Raw genomic sequence first — 18,572 nt, forward strand, 5'->3', positions numbered from 1 at the left:
GCAGAAGGGAGGAGTGGGCAGGCAGGTCCCGGCTTAGGAAATGACCTGCTAACCACATGGCTCCTCTCAAGCCCTCATGTTGTGGGTTCGAGGACACCAGAGGGCGCGTCACCACCACAGAAGGCCTGTCCTCAAGCTGGAGAAGCTAGGCAGGGGACCCCAGGGTTCCTTCCCCCCACCCTCCTCAGAAGCTGAGGACAAGGCTCACCCTGGCAGAGCAAAGGCTGTGGGGCAGGGGGTCACTAGAGCCTCCTTAAGCTCTTAAGGGGAGGAATGGAGAAGCAGGTGAGGAATCTGAGGGTTGGCTTATGGAGGGTTACCTAGTTTGCTTGCCTCCCCCCCTTGACTCATTTATCCCCCACCCCCGTTTTAGGTTGATTCTATTTCTGTTGCACACCCGCTTCCTTCCGTTTGTTTGTTTTGCCAGACCTGTGGGTGGTGTGCCGCCATCATCCCTCCCTCCCCCAGGCCCCTCCTCCCCGCTCCCCGTCATCAGCCAAGCTGGTGGGTCCCAGGGCCTCCGCACAGGGTCAGAACTCCTCCTCTGGAATAGGAAGTCGAGAGAGGTCCTGGGCCCGGGGACCGTGGAGAAGGCCATCCTTGTACTCTGGGCATTGTCCTGACTTTCTGACTCAAGTTTGCACACGGGTCTCTTCTGGAACTATTCTAGCAGGTGCTCGGGGTGGCCTAGCAGGCTTAGCGAACATAGAAGGGGAGACTCGAGGCACCAAGAGAATTAGCTTGAAGCTCGTGGGTCAGAGCTCCCAGCCGCCCCCACCCCCACCCCCTGCATCACCACCATCTGGCACCCTGGGACCCAAGACAGACGGGTCTGGTAGCATGGGGTCTGCCTTGCTCAGTGAGCACCGTACCACTCTGGACTGCCCCTCTCACGAGTGGCCCCTGCAAGGGACAGCGATCGTTCCAAACCCCCCACTTTCCGCTTCCCGTTTAGAAAAGATCCAAGCCCACCGTGGCATGCACAATGAGCTCAGGGGCTCTGTCCCTCTGTCAAATGTGTTTCCTGGACTCCAGCTTCACATGACATGCTGGTAGAGGCACATTGCGCTTCTTTGTAAATGAGGTATGCTGATGGCACCAGCTGTTCTCAGCTTTAAATTCATAAGAACCTTCTGCACAATCTGCAGGTGCCAAGCGATGGAGCCCAGGTTCCACATTTTTGACACGGGCCTGTTATCCAGCCCACTGCTCCCTTCCCTCTCATCTTCCCCAAACCTGGGTGGTTGTTTGTTTTGTTTTGTTTTGTTTTTACCCCAGGCTGATCTGTTCATACCTTACCCCGTGAAAATAACCCCTCTCGTGCACCTGTGCCTGTGGTCTCTAAGGATTGCTGCCCATCTGCCCTGGCCATCTGTGATTTGGCCAGGGTAGTCCACGCGCCATGTGGACATGTTTGGACTGAACCCTCCACCTTGGAATGTCTGGAAACTGCTGTCCTCGTCTGTGACTTAGAGCTGCAAATGTTTGGTGGGCAGCCCCGTGACAGGTTCTGGGGTCAAGGCTGGTGCTCTCCACCGATCACTGACGGACATAGTGCACAGAATTATGGTTCTCCAGCCCATAATTCCTGCTGTAACTAGAGATGCCCTCTTAGCCCAGCAGCATGCCTGTCCAGCCTGTGGGCCACTCTGTCTCTAAGCCCCTCTGTCCTCTACCCGAACCCCACCCCAGGGGACGAAATCCTCTAGATCCCCTTTGACCTGAGCACTGGACGGTTTCCCCGTGAAAACCTGCCTTCCCCTCGCGCCTGTAGGAGCCTCCAACAACTCACTCACCTGACCCAGAGCCTTTCCTTTTCGCCTCTGCCCTCCCTGTCTATCTGGCCCTGTCCGGCCATGGGACAATAGATGCAGCTAATGAGTGGGCCAGAGAGAACACTGATTTGCCAGCTGTGACCTCAGCCAGCTGAGGCTGCCTCCTCCATGGTGACTCCAATGACGGGCACCCTCTGGGAGGGCGCCTGGGAGGCCACTCCTTGCCTCTTGTCCCCCTCTCCCTAACACCCCGAGGCTGCTGCCGCTGAGCTGAAGGAAAAGCATTTAGGTGGCCTTCGCCAGTAATGCTTCCTTCTGGTCACGCTTGGTGGAAGGAGCCATTGGAGGACAGGGACAAGACAGTGCCGCATCCTCAAAGTCATTTCCTGTTCTTGTCTCTGACCAGCAGGGCCCTCACCTAGCCTCTCTTAGCGTCTCTGTCTCTAAAGCTGCTTGGGGGACGGCCCGGGGAGGTGCGTGCGAGCCTAGCTGTGGGCCTGTGGGATGTAGTGTGTGTCTCCACTTCATAAGAACTAAGGGGCACATGAGTGTGTACAGCTTTGGGGGGAAATGACATTGATCCAGGGGGCCCCGGAAATGCAACACCACTGCCCAGGTCTGCACTACACAGAGTGGGATAAGTTTAACTCAAAAGGAGCGTCTTCCCAAAGTTTCTTGATGATGCCTTTTAAGTGGTCATAGAAAAGGGGGGCCCTGTGAACACTGTATTTGCCAGAAATTATTAGAAAATACCCTGTTGAGGAGGAAGCAGATCAGAGAAAGACCTGCCCCGATGGGCAAGACAGCCTCTCAGGTTTCCTTCCTGCAGCACAGAGCAGCAGGAAAAGTCCATGTGTGTCCACGGCACAGGACCTGCAAGGGGCCAGCTCTGGGAGAGAGCTGACCTTGGCCTTGTGGATCTCTCGGGCTTTTCCGTGTGTCTGTCTGTAGGTCTTGGTGAGTGTGATCGGTGAATTCCCTCATGCTGAGTTTTTATAGCACTGAGCTTTCTAGGCCTGGGGCCACCTTGGACCTGCTTCAACAGTGGGGAGGGAGAATGGTCCCCACCCCACACCTTCCTGATGTGTGAGTCGGGAGGTATAGGGAATATAGCACTGCCTGCTTTGACCCTGCCCAGGAATCTTTGGAATGCATGGGACATACTTGGCCACCCAATGTGACTTCTGCTGTCAGCAGCCTCAGGGTCCGGCACTGCCTCTGATCTTGCAAATAGGAAAGCAGTTGGGATCCCAGAACAGCCCCTCCTTCTCTATGGGGACTTGTAATATTGGACACCCAGGGGAATGAAAGGGCTTTTGTTGGTCAGACTCTTGTTGAAAAGGCCTAGGGTGTCTTCATTCTCCCCTGAGAAAAGCTCCCTGTCACTTGTCTCTCTGGCTCCCTCCCTGCCCTGGCCCCATCCCGGGCAGTGAGCTTATTTTCTTCCTAAACTTCTAGAGATTTAGAGATAGGCCTGGGATGTCGCTATTCCTCTGCAGTTACAAGTGTCTCATATCTTAACATCCCTGCGTTCTGCCCCATAAAGTCGACCCTGATCAGATTACAAGAGATGGCAAGAGGAGACGGGGCTCTGTCTCTGATTTGCCCCCATCATTCTCACACCTCGGCTTTGGCAATATTGGAACGAGAGGGTCACAGGACAGCCCTTTGGTAGCTGCCATGATCCTCCTGTAGAAGGAAAGCAAGCCTATGGAAGCGATGTCACATAGACAGACCTAATCCCCTGGGGCTGACCAACGTCGAGGGTAGCTTCGGATGGGAGACGAAGGTGTGAGAGTGAGCAGAGATCTGAACCAATCCCCTGCAGATTTATGCAAAAAAGAAACCCACAAATGTATCTCGCTTACGTCCTGGGATTTCTCCATCTACCAAGCACAGACTATGCTGTGGCAGCATTAGTGTCCCTCCCACGTCCTGACGTGAAGGGGAAACCCAAATGTGCTGGGAAGAGAGGAGTTACTACACGTTCGGGAGGACTATCACTGGGCAGAGAAGAAGGGAGGAGAGGCAGGGCCATGGACTAGAGCTGAGTGCCTGGGGAGGGGTGGACAGTGAGACAGGAGACGCGGGCCACGCTGGGAGGCCGACCTACAGAGTGGGGATTGTTCTCTCTCTGGTTGGATTTGGGGGTGTCAGAACTCGAGCAGCCATGAGAAAGGGGAATTTGGGAGCGGATGGTTGGGAATGGGAGCCGTCCGGGTGCTGCTGCGGGACACAGCCGGCCACCTGCCCCCCTCCAAGGCTGGAGCTCCAGGGCTGCTGCCTGGCCTGTGTCTGGGTGGCGCTGGCCTGGGACCCCCAAGCCATGCCTGGGGCCGGAGTGACTCGGTGCGGGTCCTTTCCCATCGCCACCCTCACCCTCACCCTCGGCCGGGTGCATGCTGGGCGCTTTGAGCCACACAGACCATGCGAAGAAAATGAAACACGCACGGGGCTTCATTCTCTTCCTCGCCCATGGCTGTGTCCTCTCCCCGTGATCCTCTGACCCGGTCCGTCACGCTTGCGGGGGCTCCCGGGTACCGAGCCCCGTCTCCCCACCGGGCTGCCTGCCTTGCACGCGGGGGCCGCGAGGCCAGGCCGGGGACGCCCGAACCAACCGGACTCGGCTGTTTTACATTTCCCTCCCAGCTCCTCCCACGTTGCCCCCGACTCCGGTGGGTGCGACGGGCGCTGTGAGCAGTACTGACGCTACTGCCACCGCTGCCACCACCGAAGCCACCACAGTCCCCACCATCCCAGGTGTCGCACCTACCACCATCGCCACCACCACCACCACCACCACCGCCGCCGCCACAACTACAACCACTGCCGCCGCCGCCACCACGGAGAGGCCTCCCGCCACCACCTCCGGGACTAAGATGCCCGAATCCGGTACTGCCCACTGTCCCTGCGCCCCGATCCCTCCGCGGGAGGCTCCCCGCGTGGGGGGGGGCGGGTCTGGGATGCCGTTGGCCACCACCGCCCTTTGTTTCCACTTTGAAGGCACACGTGGCGAGGATTCTCAGTCTGGTAGCCCGGGGGCACGGAACACCTCGGCCCATCCGTGGGCGGCTCTCCGCGCCCCCATTCTAGCCTCAGATCTGTGTTCACAGCGGGCCACGCTCCTCAGGCAGGGTCCCCGGGTCCCGGATGGGAGGGCCGCCTCCACCTCCGCGCTAAGCAGCAGCTTAGGGCTGAGCACCCTGGAAGGGAGAGAGGACGCGGGCCTGAGCCCGGATAGTTGGCCTGAGAGGGCTTCCTGCCCCGGCCGTGTCGCATTCAGCCCTGCAACATAGAAGGCTGAGGCGTGGAGAGCGGCCAGCCCTGCCGGGCAGCTCTGTTCCCAGAACCCTGACTTCCCTCACATCGTCTCACAACAAAGCACGCTTCCGGCCGCCCCCCGCCCCCTTTTTTTAAAAGAAGAGCTTCCGGGAAAGAGCCTTGCCAGGGAGCCCCATAACGCCCACGCCCCTAGATGCACACCCGAAGGGAGAATCGCAGCCTTAAGAATTGATTCCAGGGCTGGCCTGCTGAGCCCAGAAAATGTGCTGTCCCGTGTGCAGCCAGGCCAGGAAGCTCTGTCCTTCCAGCATGAGGAGAACCCCTGGGCGATTTAGCCGTCCCTCTAAGAACCAAGCATCAAACACTCTTTCATTACCATCCAGGGGAGGGCCTCTAGTTCACAGAGCCCACGGGCCAGCTATAAAATCAGTGTGATGCAGCTGGCAGGGGACGCAGGAGGCATCCAGAGCCCTCCGCCAGCAGCTGTAAGACTGTAGACCCCTCTGCGTCCTGGGCAAGTCCCTTTACCTTCCGAGGCCTCACGGCTCAGCACCTGAATGAGGGTGGAGGCTTAATGCACCGTGTGAGTATTGTCTTTAATTCAATTAAGTGAGCCCAAAGGGGAGGCGAGTGATACATCGGGGACACGGTGTTCCTCAGGCCTTGAAGGCATGGATTTGCTTTAAAGATACAATATCCAGAATTGAAACAATACGGACTTTAGGAAGACGTTGGCTGAGGAGAAGCCTGGCAGGCCATCAGAAGCTCCCACCGGTAGTTTGGTGTCGGGTGTTCTTTGGGGCCACGATGAGGCATCTTTGCGTGATAGCAGGGCCCTGTGTCCCCGTGAATGCTTGGAGGTCACAGAACAGATGCACAGAGAAGGAAGAAGGGGACTGGACCTTGCCTCCCAGCAGAGTCACTGCCCTCTGGAAAGATCGGCCTTGCTGCCACATAGGACTAGCCCCATTGGCGCTCACACGCGACTTCTAACTGTCCAAGACACTGCAGAGGACCTGCCTGTGCCCCTGAGTTTATCTTTAGAGCTTGGGGACACCCCGCAAACATCCTCACTTCCCTCAGTACAGGAGAGTGGTTCTGCCAGCCACGATTTTTTTAACCATCTTTCAGCTTTTTCATGTCTTATATCTTAGGACCAAATGTTTCCTAAATTTCCTTTCCTTTAGGGTGAAACGGGGCTTTTTATTTGGCCTTAACTTGTCTCTTTCAGATTTCAGGGGATACCCCCTAATTCTCCCTTTCTGGGAGCCCGCAGAACAATCCATGCTTCCTCTCACGCTTTTTGTGCTTTATAGTAATTGATAGCTCTCCTTCTTGGTCTTTCTCTCTGAGCTTTTCAGTTCTTTAGCAGTGGCACTGCCTTCCCCCAGCTCCCACCTCTGTGTCATTCTGCTCCAGTCATGCCCCAGTCTCCACGCCCTTTACGAGAGTCAGATTTGGGTCAGTATTGTATTGGTGGCCAAACTGTGTAAACCCAAATTCTCTGGCTACTTCCAGGCCCCAGAGCTGAGGAAGAAGAAGCTCAAGTTCCCAAATCATGAGTTCTCATAATTCATTCCCACTAGCAAGAGTCGTGAGATTCCAAGGAGCTGGGATTTGGGGTGGCTTAAAGCCGCCAGTACAATGGAAACACCTGGCAGATAAGTAAAGAAGCCTATCTTCTGCCCTCCCCATGGAGAATGCCCTGTGGTGCCATCAGTGGAATCTCTTTCTTGGCCCCTCACCTGACATGAATCGTTCACCTGGGGCAACCCGCAACTGACAAGGTTGTAGTAGAGAAGGCACCCCCCACAACTGACAAGGTTGTAGTAGAGAAGGCACCCCCCGAAACTGACAAGGTTGTAGTAGAGAAGGCACCCCCTTTGAAGTAAAGACCAGGAGCTCTTTTATCGCTTCCCCAGCCCTGCAGACTCAGTCACATGTCAAACGGATAATGAATAAATGCATCACCAATGTACTCTATTCATTTATATTTGACAAGTGAGTTAGTGACAGTGCCCCCTTGCATGCTAATAAAATATACAGGAGCCACACTTGTAAAGTCTTTGAAATACAAGGCTTCATGCTAGTACTCCACCATTAAATCTTTGCCGGGAAATGGGGTAATCAGACTGCTGGGACTCTTGAAAAATGATTACGTTTGAAGATTAGTGCCACTCTCCTGTCCACAGGCTATGGTTTCAGACAGTGCGGTGGCTTTGATAAAGTGGCTCCCAGCTCATAGGAACTAGATAATTAATGTCTTCCGTACTGCATGGAGATCAAGCCTGAAAGACAATTTAGTGCCGAGGAGCCAAAAAAATTGGATTCTTCTGGTGTCTCAAACCCTGGGGATTGGGGGTCAAGAAGGAGTTCTCTTCTTTGGTTCCCATCTAGCCCATGAGAGGGAGAGGAGGGGCTCATACTGTCTCTACTTGGGACCCTGGGGTTGTTGACCCCAAGTCCCCTTAAACAATCTGAGGCCATGTTCCACACAATCCAGGATCTTGCTGACCCAGGGACTCCCGAATCACCTGTCTGCGTTACCGTTCTCCCGGTTCAGGAGCCCTGTAAGGCTTTCCCACGTTTGGTCCTGAACTTTCTACACATCACGACTCTTGAGGGGTTTCTAAAGATCCTGCTCTCCTTCCTGTAGAGTGTCTGTAGCTGAAGGGAGAGAGGCTGGCACCTCTTTGCCCCTCTGTCTGTAGGATGGCCAGGGGAGCTTTGCCCAGCGTCCGGGTTTTACTTCACCATTCCAACCCATGACAAAGGATCAAAAAAGGGAAAGAGCCCAGGTCCGAGCCTCCCATGGCATGGATCAAGACCCCCTCTTTCATTCCTACCCCCATCTGTGTGGACACACAGTTTCCAGCTCTCCCTCACATACAGGTCCTCCTGTCTGCGCCCGCTCGTACCTGGATGGCGACCTCTGGCCTGGCCACCAAGGCTGCAGCTTGGAGCGCTGTCGGGCCCCCCGCACAGCCACTTCTGAGTCTTCCCCTTCCGAGCCGCGCACGCGTGTGTATGTGTGTGTGTGCATGTGTGTGTGCACGCGTGTGTCTCCGGAGCTGCCTGTCTCCTCATCACTAACCCCTCTTCTAACCTGCCCACCAGCCCCCGACAGGCAGTCCATATGGAACGTCACGGTCCTCCCCAACAGTAAATGGGCCAACATCACCTGGAAGCACAATTTCGGGCCCGGAACTGACTTTGTGGTTGAGTACATCGACAGTAAGCATTGCTGAGCGGGGCACGGCGGCAGCTGCGGTGGGTAGCGTAGACGCCATTAAAGAGATCCTGTGAACTCCCCCAGGCTCAGAGGGGCCTGTTAGCCCGGCTTAATTATGACTTAATGAAATCGATATGCACTCAGGCGGCAGTGGGGTGGGAACAGCAGTCGAAGGAGAAGGAAGAGGGCTTCCGAAGCCATTAGTGGAGGTCTAGGGTTGCATGTGCTGGGGAGGACCCGGGTAGTGGGGCCCTTCGTCCGTTTCCTGCCCAGGATGAGGGTTCCGAATAGCCCCCATAAGAGCCAAAGCTCACTCTGTGTGGCTTTCCTTAACTCAGAATCCACTAGTGTCTGGTTTCTGGTTTCTTCACTAGTTCAGTTCAGACTTTGGGTACCACGGTGTTTTGCTCACAGAGGGATGCCAGTGCCCTACGGTCCAAGGCACAGACCAGGGTCGCTTGTGGCAGAGAGCTGGTGGCTTGAGCTGAGCTGTTCACTCTTTATTGGATCTTGGGATCAAGGGTCATATTCATTACGCTGTAGGGGGTGGTCAACGTATCTCCTTCTTTGAGAGAAGGCCCCTGTTCCTGAGGACTCAGCCCCACCACGTTGTTGTCTAGCGACTAAACCAGCTAACCCAGCCAGAAGATCTCTAAGGGACGAGCAAAGCCAAGTCTTAGTTCTCCGTGGTCGGAAGGGTTCACATCCACCGACTCTCATCCCTAGTTTGGCCCTTACTATTTCAGCTTCCTATAACCACCGTTCGCCCTACACCCCGATAACAAGGGCGCTCCCTTCTCCTGAGGTGTGGATTCTCCACACAGCAAGAAATGAGAGGTGAAACCGGCAGTGAGAGCCAAGGACTGGAGTCCTGCCTCCCCTCCGGTTACCATGAGGGATGCTAACTGGCTCTCCGAGCCTCGCCAGAAAGCTCCCACACGGGAAGTTTGTCACCCCCAGGATAACAGAGCATTGACTGACCTGCTCTGTAGGAGCAGGAAGTAGGTCATCACGTTTAGTGCCAAGGCTGTAGTGGGGGAAGAAGGCTTGAGAAAGAATAGTGCCGTTGGCTGAAGGGCCGTCACGTAGGAGAGTCGGCGTCGCGTTGGAAAGGCTGGTGGCGCTGCCTGGTGACCTCCTAGTCTGCGCGATGGCCCGACCCCATCCCCCACGCTTCTGCCTTTGACAGGTGACCAGGACCCTAAGCACTGCCTCCCCGGCTCCTCCTGCCTGGCCCTAGGCTGACTGAGGTTTCTGTTCCCCAGGCAACCATACGAAAAAAACTGTCCCTGTTAAGGCCCAGACCCAGCCTATACAGCTGACAGACCTCTATCCCGGGATGACATACACGTTGCGCGTTTATTCCCGGGACAACGAGGGCATCAGCAGTACCGTCATCACCTTTATGACCAGTACAGGTGAGAGGGGATCTGGCCTGGCCGTCCCCTGCAAGCATGGGGCATTTCATTCCATCTCAGCTTCCTGCTTGTCTCTTCTCCTTGGAAAGAAGACTCATCCCACCCATTCCCCACCTTGCATGGCGTGTCTCAGCTCTTAGTCAGTCCGCAGCTCCCAGAAAGCCAGGAGGAACCAGAGTGCATGCACAGCGGAAGCAGAAAGTGCCCTTCTGACCCTGTGGCGACGCGTGGGGAGTCAGAAAGAAACGAGGACAGAGGAGGCCGCCTGGCCCCCTGGCTGTGCCGGCTACACGAGGGCTTGGTGTGTGTGCGATCGTGGGCGCTGCGAGAGGGTCTGGGGGCTGCCGGAGTGCAGAGCAGCCTGCCCTGTGCGCACAGGACGTGGAATTAAGGGATAGGGCCACCCAAGGGTCTTGACCCAGAAATCTTCCCAGGATCGGCATGTGTGTCACCGCCCTGCCACTGTCATCTGTTTAAAAAAAAAAAAAAAAGTTCCAAAGTGTGTGACACGAATTGTTCGGGGCTTTATCCTGGTTTAGTTTTTTTGTCCCCAGTTTGCCATGGCTTAAAAGTAGTTGACTTTCTGTCATGCTGGGGAAGAGGAAGGAGCTCTCCAGGAGGAGGATAGTCCTGGCTCAAAAGGGACTTCGGCTGTAGCTAGAGAAGCAACCTCAGTGTGCCAGATGAACAGGCCACTAGGGGCTCAGTAAATGGTATAAGGTCTGGGCGGGCAGGCAGTCTGGAGACTTGAGGCCACCTGCTCATCTGTTTGTGTGTATCTTCATGGTCAGCCGGGCAGGTGGCCGTGCTAAGCCCTGAGGCAGAAGGTGAGGGTGGGGGAAAGAACCAAAGAGAGAAAGGGACCAGGTCCTGCCCCAGGATGTCCTAATCACGTGCAGGTTAGGAGATATGAGCATGGCGGGGGTGGGGAGAAACACACAATGATTCATATGACCGTATGAATGTCGACTCCGTTATTCATTACTCTTCCTGTGGCCAGGCTGATCCTGGTAGCCTGCATCTTGAGATTCACCACCCAATTGTATAAATGTCTCACTCCACCCCTTCTAGCCTGGTCCCTCCTGGTCTGGACGTTCCAACCTCCTCTCCATGCCTCCGGCCTATCCTGCCCACGTTCATGCTGTCAAGACTCAGGGAGTCTGAGTCCGGCTGCCTGCTTGAGGCTAGCCCAGCCAACTCAGGCAGGATGTCTGAGCGAAGGGCCAGGCCAGCTTGGGAGCCAGGCAAGGGAACTGGACAGTTGACCAAGTAGAGCAGGTGGCTGGGCTCTGCCCGACCCAGTCGGGGTCTCAAGCTGTTGCTCATCGGCGCGTGCGTTTAATTTTGTTTCATTATCAACTTGAGTCCAGCACAGAGGCAGGAGGCACAGATAAGATTCGAGCCTGGAGCCGCCTCCTAGGGAAGGCTACGAAAGCCAGTGCAGTCTGCTTCTAGACTTCTCCCGGGACTAAGTCCTGGGGCTGTGAGTGAGGGCTGAAGAGAAAGAACCAGAGAGAAAAGGGCCAGTCCCCGCCCTCAGGGATGTCCCAGTCTGCCTCTAGGTATCAAACGTGCGGTACGGGGAGAAAAAAAAAAGATGATGGATAATACACTTCTGAACATTGACTCAGTGTTCTTCTCTCTTTTCCTGTGGTTGGTCTGGAGAGACTGATCCTGATAGATTGCTTTCAGAGTGAGTTTTCCCAGACTCCTCCGGGTGCACGCCGGGGTGGGCGGGTTTGTGACCCGAGCTCTGAGTACATATTGTTTGCTTACCTCACTGGCTGGCTAGAAATTACTATGTGCAAACCACACGGGGAAAGGAAATATGTTCCTTTTCTCAAGTTTGTGTGTGCCTGTGTGTGTCCGGATCCTTCGAAAACGCACACTGTGTATCCTGCGGGTGGAGTCCAAAGCCAACTTCACACGATTCCCTAGGTCCCAGGGTCTCATCAAAGCAAGAGTTTATGAGCATCTCTGGGTCCGACCACTGGTCATTTAGGTGACCACAGGCCATCACTTTAGTCCACAGACCCAGACACGCAGCAGTGGTTCAGGGGGGAAATAGAAGGAAACCACGAGGAATGCTAACTGGTTCCCTGACCCTCACCGGAAAGATCCCACATGGAAAGTTAATCACCTCCTTGAAGCTTTTAAAGCCAAAGAGACCCAAGGGGCCACACACACATAGCCCTGGACTCTAAGGGGCTCACGAACTCTTCTGTCCTGGGGTCGGCTGGGGTCAGCAGGGTGGGGCGAGGTGGCAGTACGCAGGTGCTGACAGTGGGCCAGACAGCAGACTGCCTCAGACCTCAGGAAAGCGGGAGGAGGCACATTAGGGGACCTCACTGTGGTCAGTTTTCTGCTGTGTTTGGAAGAAACCCGGGATGGGGCACGGTGGTGATACAGAGGCATCGGATGGTCCTTAAGTAAGAGCAGCTAAGCCTAAGTGCATTTGAAGGAAGTCTGCCCCTGTTCTGTTTGCTCACCTCCCCCTGTTTGTGAAATGTAATTCTTCTGCGGACGTTGAGTGACTGGCCTTTGAGTCGTGAGAACTGTCTTGCGGACGAATGGCCTATTTCTGAGCGGTCTTGTAGGGTGTGGTGTGGAAGGCACACAAAATATGGCCTCTGGTCTAGAGTCAGAGGCACTTGGACCTGAGTTGGCCAGACGTCGTGGGCCGGATGAGCAGGTGCTGTTCTGGCTCCCTGTTCCAGCGGAAGGTGGTGAGTGTAAGCGCACCCTGGTCTTTGAACGTTGTCATTACTGTGTCCATTAGGAATCTTGAAACACGTTGAACAGATCGATTAAGAATGGCGTCGGCGGCCAAATGTAATACCCTGAAACCTCCCTACAGTGCCTTCCGTCTCTCAGAGCCCACTCCGTCGGGTCACGTCCTCCGTGAGCTCATCTGGTCCTAAATTGCTCTCGGTACTTGAGAAACTAAATCATTTTGATGGGGTCCAGTTGAACCCACCTTACCTCAGATCCCACTTGGTTTGGGTTTGGGTTCTTTCTGAGATATCGTTGGCATATAACATCGTATTCGTTTCAGGCGTACAATATAATGATAGGATATATGTATATATTGCAAAATGACCTCCACAAAAAATTTAATTAACATCCAGCACTCCTCATAGTTACAAAACCCACTTGGATTTGAACAGGCTTCTGTGTCCAAACCTCACAGAAAATTCTTTGCCCGTGTGGCCACTCTCCCTGGAATTGTGAGCTTCTCTCCCAAGAGGCTCGTGGAGGTGGCTTGTGGGGGTATATCAGAACAAGCATCATGAAGGTGGTAGGGGAGCAAACAGGTCACTGCACACCTACGAACCAAATGCTCTGCAAAGGACAGGAGCCACCATCCAGACTTGGGGTGTGGCGCACGGCCAAGCCAATTTCCCAGTGACCCCGGTCGGTATCCCAAGCTAACCATATTAAATTAGGATTAAACTGATCATTCATAAGTGTTCACCGCCTACTTGTTATGTGACCAGCATCGTGCTAAGCCCTAGGGGGGGCTCAAAGACTCCCCTGTTCTCAAGCCTTTAATAGTATAGTTGGAAATCAGGACCCAGGAAACAGAGCAACTGAGTATTACATTTCGTGAAGTAGACAGGGGTGAATTCTGAGATTGCTGTAAGCCAGAGGAGTGGGAGATTCGGGAAGGCGGGGTGGAATGTGGAAAGGTAGAGAGCAAGAAGGGCATGGGTGTGTGGGGGGGGGAGGGGAAGAACCAAGTGCCCGGAAGGCCAGGCATGACAAAGGTGTCCCGGGAGCATAATACACGATGTGTCAAGAAAACAGAGCACTGGAGGAGATGTTGGGAAGATGTTAGCTGGGAACACTGGGCTTGCAGCTGCAGAACTGGCTGGAGGGACAATGCGAGGTGAACAAAGGGATCGCCCCGTTGGAAAGTCAGGACCGGAGGACAGGTGAGGGGAGGAGCCAAGGCTGTAGAGGTGGTTTGGGGAAAGACCCACTCCACGATAGCAGTTGAAACACTGAGTAGAGAGGGGCTTGAGGTTTTCCCGTCGGGATCGGAGAAAAATGGTGACAGGAACTGGAGACCGTGCAAGGTGAAGGAGTTCACCTGTAAAGGGACAGTGCCTGCGCTAGAGCTGAAAAGACTGGCGGCTGCCTCTAGGGTTTTTCTTTTAAGATGCTGGGAGCTTCCCTGTATTTAAGAGCAGAAGGGAGGAGGCAGCAAAGAGGACGATGCTGGAGGGCTTGACGTCCTTCTAGGACTGAGCCACCCAGGAAGGGAGAGCTGCCACCAGTGCCATGGAGGAAGGGACAGCTGTGGAGACTCTGAGGTTTCGGTGGTCACCCGAGTGGAAGGGGGGAAGCCGCCCACCCAGGGAGAGGGTAGCGTGGGGCAGCGCGGAGAGGGAGGAGCAGTGTGGGAGGATGATGAGAGGGGGATGGAGAGATGGGCAGGCAGCAGCAAAGGCCCAGTCGAGGAACACGTAGCTTACGAGCTCTTTGCCTTGAGCAAATCACGTAAAATCTCTGTGCCTTAGTTTTCTCATCGGTAAAATAGAGCTAATAAAGCCTACCTGATGGGATGGTGAGGATCGAATTAGGTGCTGGGTGGAGACGTACTCAGAGCCGTGACTAGCCCACAGGAGGTGCTTCTGTGTGCACTGTGATAGTGGGACCGTATCCGGTGGGAACAGGTGCTGTGAGAGAGAGAAACCCGAGTGGCTGGTTGGGGGAGGGGGCTTTGGCTTTAGCTGTGAAGGTCTGGGAAGGCCTTTCTAAGAGGAGGTGACATTTGCCGAGGCAGCGTCTGAAGAAAGAGCGGCAGATGCCAAGGCCCTGAGGTAGGGACATGAGTGGCCAGTGCGGCTAGAGGAGTGAGGGTAGAAGACCGGACTGGAGAAATGTCCGGGGCCAGCTCGGGTGGGGCCTGCCAGGACAGGACAGAAATCTAGCTTTTCACCCAGTAACAATGGGAAGCATTGGAGGGTTGAAGCAAGGAAATGGTTTGCTCCTCTGAGGGGCTTGGGGAGGATCTCTCTAGCAGCCTTTCATGGAACAGCCTGCAGGGGTAGGGGTGGGAGGGATGGGCCATCCCCGCACAACATACACAGATCGGGTAATCACGCCAGGGCAGCCAGAGCACAGAGAGCACGAAAGCATTTATTTGTCAGTCTGCCCCATTTGTCCACCCTCTTCTTGGTGCATTCCCTTGCCCAGGCACAGAGAAGGCTCTAAAGACAGTTTCTGTGCCCAGGAAGAGCAAAGGGTAGGATCGCACCCAGACCCCTCCCCCACAAAAAAGCATGTGATGGAGACCCTGGAGCATGAGGGCTCCTGGTCACCCCTCTGTTCCTCGTGCTCGTCCCCAGGAGGAGGTCCCGTGCCTTGGCCCGGGGCTCCATGGGCTCTCTGGGACCCTGCTGTCACCTGGCTCTGTGAGACGCCCCTCGGCTCGCCAGGCTGGTCCCGGGGCTACTTTGAGTTGGCTCAGTTGCTTGGATCCTGCCGCTCCTCCCAAGTCTCGGTTTCCGTGGCAGGCTGGGAGCCGCTGCTGTTCTCTAATCCACAGAAAGGAGTAGGGTGAGTGGGTTTTGCCCACGCCACACCCCTTCCCAAACCCTCATGCCAACCGTTGGGTCATCCAGAATACCTACAGAGGACACCTGAGCTGCTGTCCTCTTGGCCCACCCAGGTGCCCCTTGGATTGTGAAGGGGTCAGCCCACACGGGGACATGTCTTCACGAGCACTGGGAAGGGACAGAGAGGGACTCATTGTCATGGGGATTGGGGGCGGGGGCGGGGGGGACCTCCACGCGTTGGAAATGACTTGCAAGTGGCTGGACGCTGAAGGCACGGCCCCGGCCCCCGCCGTGCCGCCAGCCCATCCGGGTACCCGAACGGGGATTGTCTCTGCTGTCAGGGAGCGCCCGATCCAGTTGGGGGAGCATGAGAAGGCACAGGGCATCCTGGAGCCACACCCTGCCCAGACCCACTGCCCAGAAGCCCGGTTGGCTTTGGGGCCAGGTTGGTGGGAAAGGATGCCATTCTGTGCCTGTGCAGGCCTGCGAAGGTGTTCTTCCGACAGGTTTTTGCCATGTTAACCATGGCCCCCGTTCCCTGGTGGGTAGCAGAGTCCCGTTTCCTCACCCCAAGCTCGTCCGTGGGGAATCGCACCTCCGGGGCCGATCCCGGCCTTCCCTCAGTCCCCACCGGGCTGTGACCAGCCGTCTGGGTTGCAAGAACGCCATGCCCCGTCCTTAGGACACTTTCCCTTCCTGAAGGACCTGTTCAGCCTTCTGCTGCTTATTCTGCTCCCTCTACCCCCTTTCCTGTGCCTCTTTTCTGACCTTCCGACCTTGGCTCTTTAATTATTTTCTCTTTGTCCCTGTTGTGGGGTAGTTTGGGCCAGAGGGCTGCTAGGTGGTAGCGTAAGGCTCCAGGAGGAACATCGACGTGAAGTAGCCGTTCTTCCCTCACCTTCCCCTCCTCACCTTCTCCCGTGGGAAATCATTCACGTGTTTGCTTCCGGCCCTCCCTCCCCCACCAGCTTACACCAACAACCAGGCGGACATCGCCACCCAGGGCTGGTTCATCGGGCTCATGTGCGCCATCGCCCTCCTGGTACTGATCCTGCTCATTGTCTGTTTCATCAAGAGGAGTCGAGGTGGCAAGTACCCAGGTAAGATGTAACGGGCGAGTGGGCTTGGGGGGGTGGGGCTGGCAGGCTTTCCTGGGAGCCGCCGGGTCCCCTGCCGGGTCCGGGGGGTTTCTGTTCTCCCCGTGAGCCCAACCCCTGCCGAGCTCGGACGTACAGTCCTCCTGCCTGGTCTGTGCATCTGAGAGGTGCCGGAGAGCAGTCGAGTTAATTAAGCTCGCCCGAGGTGGGCGGACGGCGTGGTCCAGGCAGCTCCAAAGAGGGACTAGAAGGAACGCTGGCTCCTATTAAGAATGACCTTCCCTCCCCTTGGCACACCATCCATCTGCTTAGCAAATGGACTTGTTTCAACCTGAATCCCATTAGGATCCTGTGTCCCAAGGAAGGAGGAAGGAAGAAAGGCATTTTCTCTGTGAGAGAGAGAATGGAGAGGGGAGGGTCTGGAGGGAAGAAGCACACCCGTGAGGCTCTCGGTCACTGGGCTGTAATGACAGATACCCCAACAGAGGCTCAGGAGCTCCTGCGTGAAGGGCAGGCAGAGGCTGAGGGGTGGCTTGCGTGATTCAGACTCCCTCGGTCCTGAAGGAGCTTTGGGCTTCCCAGAGAGTCCCAAAGCGCCATTTCTCTTCTGGGGGCCTCAAGAACCACCAGCCCAGACAAACCAAGGTCAAGGACAAGGACCTCTGGCATTCTTGCTTCTGGAAATATTGATTGTTTTTCAAACAGGGGCAAGAAAGCCATCTGTCTGTGAGGGGGTGGGTAGGATGACAGGAGACAGGATAATGGATGACCCAGAGAGTGAAAATCCTGCTGGTCTGCAAAATGAAATTACTCCCTGCCCCCTAAAGCACAGCCCGTGCTCCCCAAATGCCTGCCTCTCCCGGCCTCTAAACAAGTCCTCCTCCGGGGGCCCCCTAAAACTCAACTCAGAGAAAAGATTCTTTTATTTCCTTCCCCTGCCCACATTCCCTCAGACCCCAGGATTCTAAAGAATCTCCTTGAAGTGAGGCACATGTCTGTGAGGAAGGGCAGGAAATTCTAATTCTTCATTGGCAAATGATGTTTTCTTTCACTTGGTTGTGCTGCGTTGGGATTGTTTTTCTTCTATAAGAGAGAAAGCTCTAGAGTCAGGGAGTAGAACGGCCTTACTGAGCTCACCCCCAACCCCCCACTCATCAGATAAACTCTGAGCCTTCCTTTGCCCGTGTAGAAAGTGTTCCATTCCAGAAAGCTCTCAAGGCTTACTGCCTTCCCTCCAGATACAGGGTAGGGCCCTGGTCCAGTAGAAAGATGAGTGAACCATGAGGCCTGGGCTCTAGCTTTCACTCTAGACTTTATTCAGTTACTAATTAGTTACATGACATGTTCTTCATTTTCCAAGGGCTCAGTTTCCCTCTCCTTAAATGGGGCGATTCTCCTGCCCTGTACCTCAGGAAGGACACATAAAGAGCCATCCGTGTAAGTGTCCATTGTGTGCCAGGCTCTGTGCTGAGTGCTCAGGACACCAGAAGAAAGATGATCTGTCCCTCAACACACTGCATTGGGCACAGAAGGAACGTCACAGCATGAAACAGGGCCTTGGAGGGGTGTGTACAAAATCACACAGGAGGTATAGGGACAGGGAGTGGCACGAACAAGTGAGGTCACAGATGTGAAAGCATTTTCCATTCTGAAGGTGCGTACAGAGCATAGGGCCCTCTGCCCTCTGCCCAGGGCACTCTTCTAGGGGCTTTTAAGAGACAGACGCAAATTATGATAAGAGAGGGCAGACCAAGAGAGGGTCGCATCCATTGGGTGTTTGTGGCCAACCTCACGGAGAGGTGGTGGGGAGCCAGGTGGGAGGACATTTCAGCTGCCAGTGGAGATGTGCAGAAACCGCAGCCATGAGGAAGCAGTGGCGCCATGAACTTGACACCCGGTGAAACCAGGGAAGGACGAGGGAGGCATTGATGGCGCCTCGTTGAGAGGGAGAGTGTTGCTGAGCCCAGAGGTGGTGCCTTGACCGTGCAGTCAGGGTCCCAAGGAGCAGAGGCCTAATCATCGTGTCTGTGTCTTTGCTTCTCTTACCGACCAAGTGCGAGAAAAGAAGGATGTTCCCCTTGGCCCTGAAGACCCCAAGGAAGAGGATGGCTCCTTTGACTACAGGTGCGTGATCTGTTTGACTCCTGGTCACCCTCGCGTCGGGTAGGCGGCTGTCCTCACTTCCCCCTTGTCATCCATCGGTC

At 55.4% G+C, this 18,572-nt stretch overlaps 1 protein-coding gene across 5 annotated transcripts in view; it reads left to right on the forward strand.

Annotated features, from left to right (window-relative positions):
* Positions 1–18,572, forward strand: part of NFASC (neurofascin) — a 69,386-nt gene that overhangs the window by 44,684 nt on the left and 6,130 nt on the right. For 4 of the 5 annotated variants that reach the window (XM_015539444.2, XM_015539446.2, XM_015539447.2 and 1 more), the window contains 2 exons: positions 16,240–16,371; positions 18,423–18,492. In XM_015539444.2, coding sequence (XP_015394930.2) covers positions 16,240–16,371; positions 18,423–18,492 — 202 coding nt within the window. Of the gene's footprint in view, positions 1–4,424; positions 4,668–8,174; positions 8,292–9,554; positions 9,708–16,239; positions 16,372–18,422; positions 18,493–18,572 lie in introns of all 5 variants that reach the window. The other variant, XM_042976048.1, reaches the window with a different exon arrangement.

This window comes from Panthera tigris, chromosome F3 (assembly GCF_018350195.1).
Source record: "Panthera tigris isolate Pti1 chromosome F3, P.tigris_Pti1_mat1.1, whole genome shotgun sequence".
In the NCBI taxonomy this organism is placed as follows: Eukaryota; Metazoa; Chordata; class Mammalia; order Carnivora; family Felidae; genus Panthera; species Panthera tigris.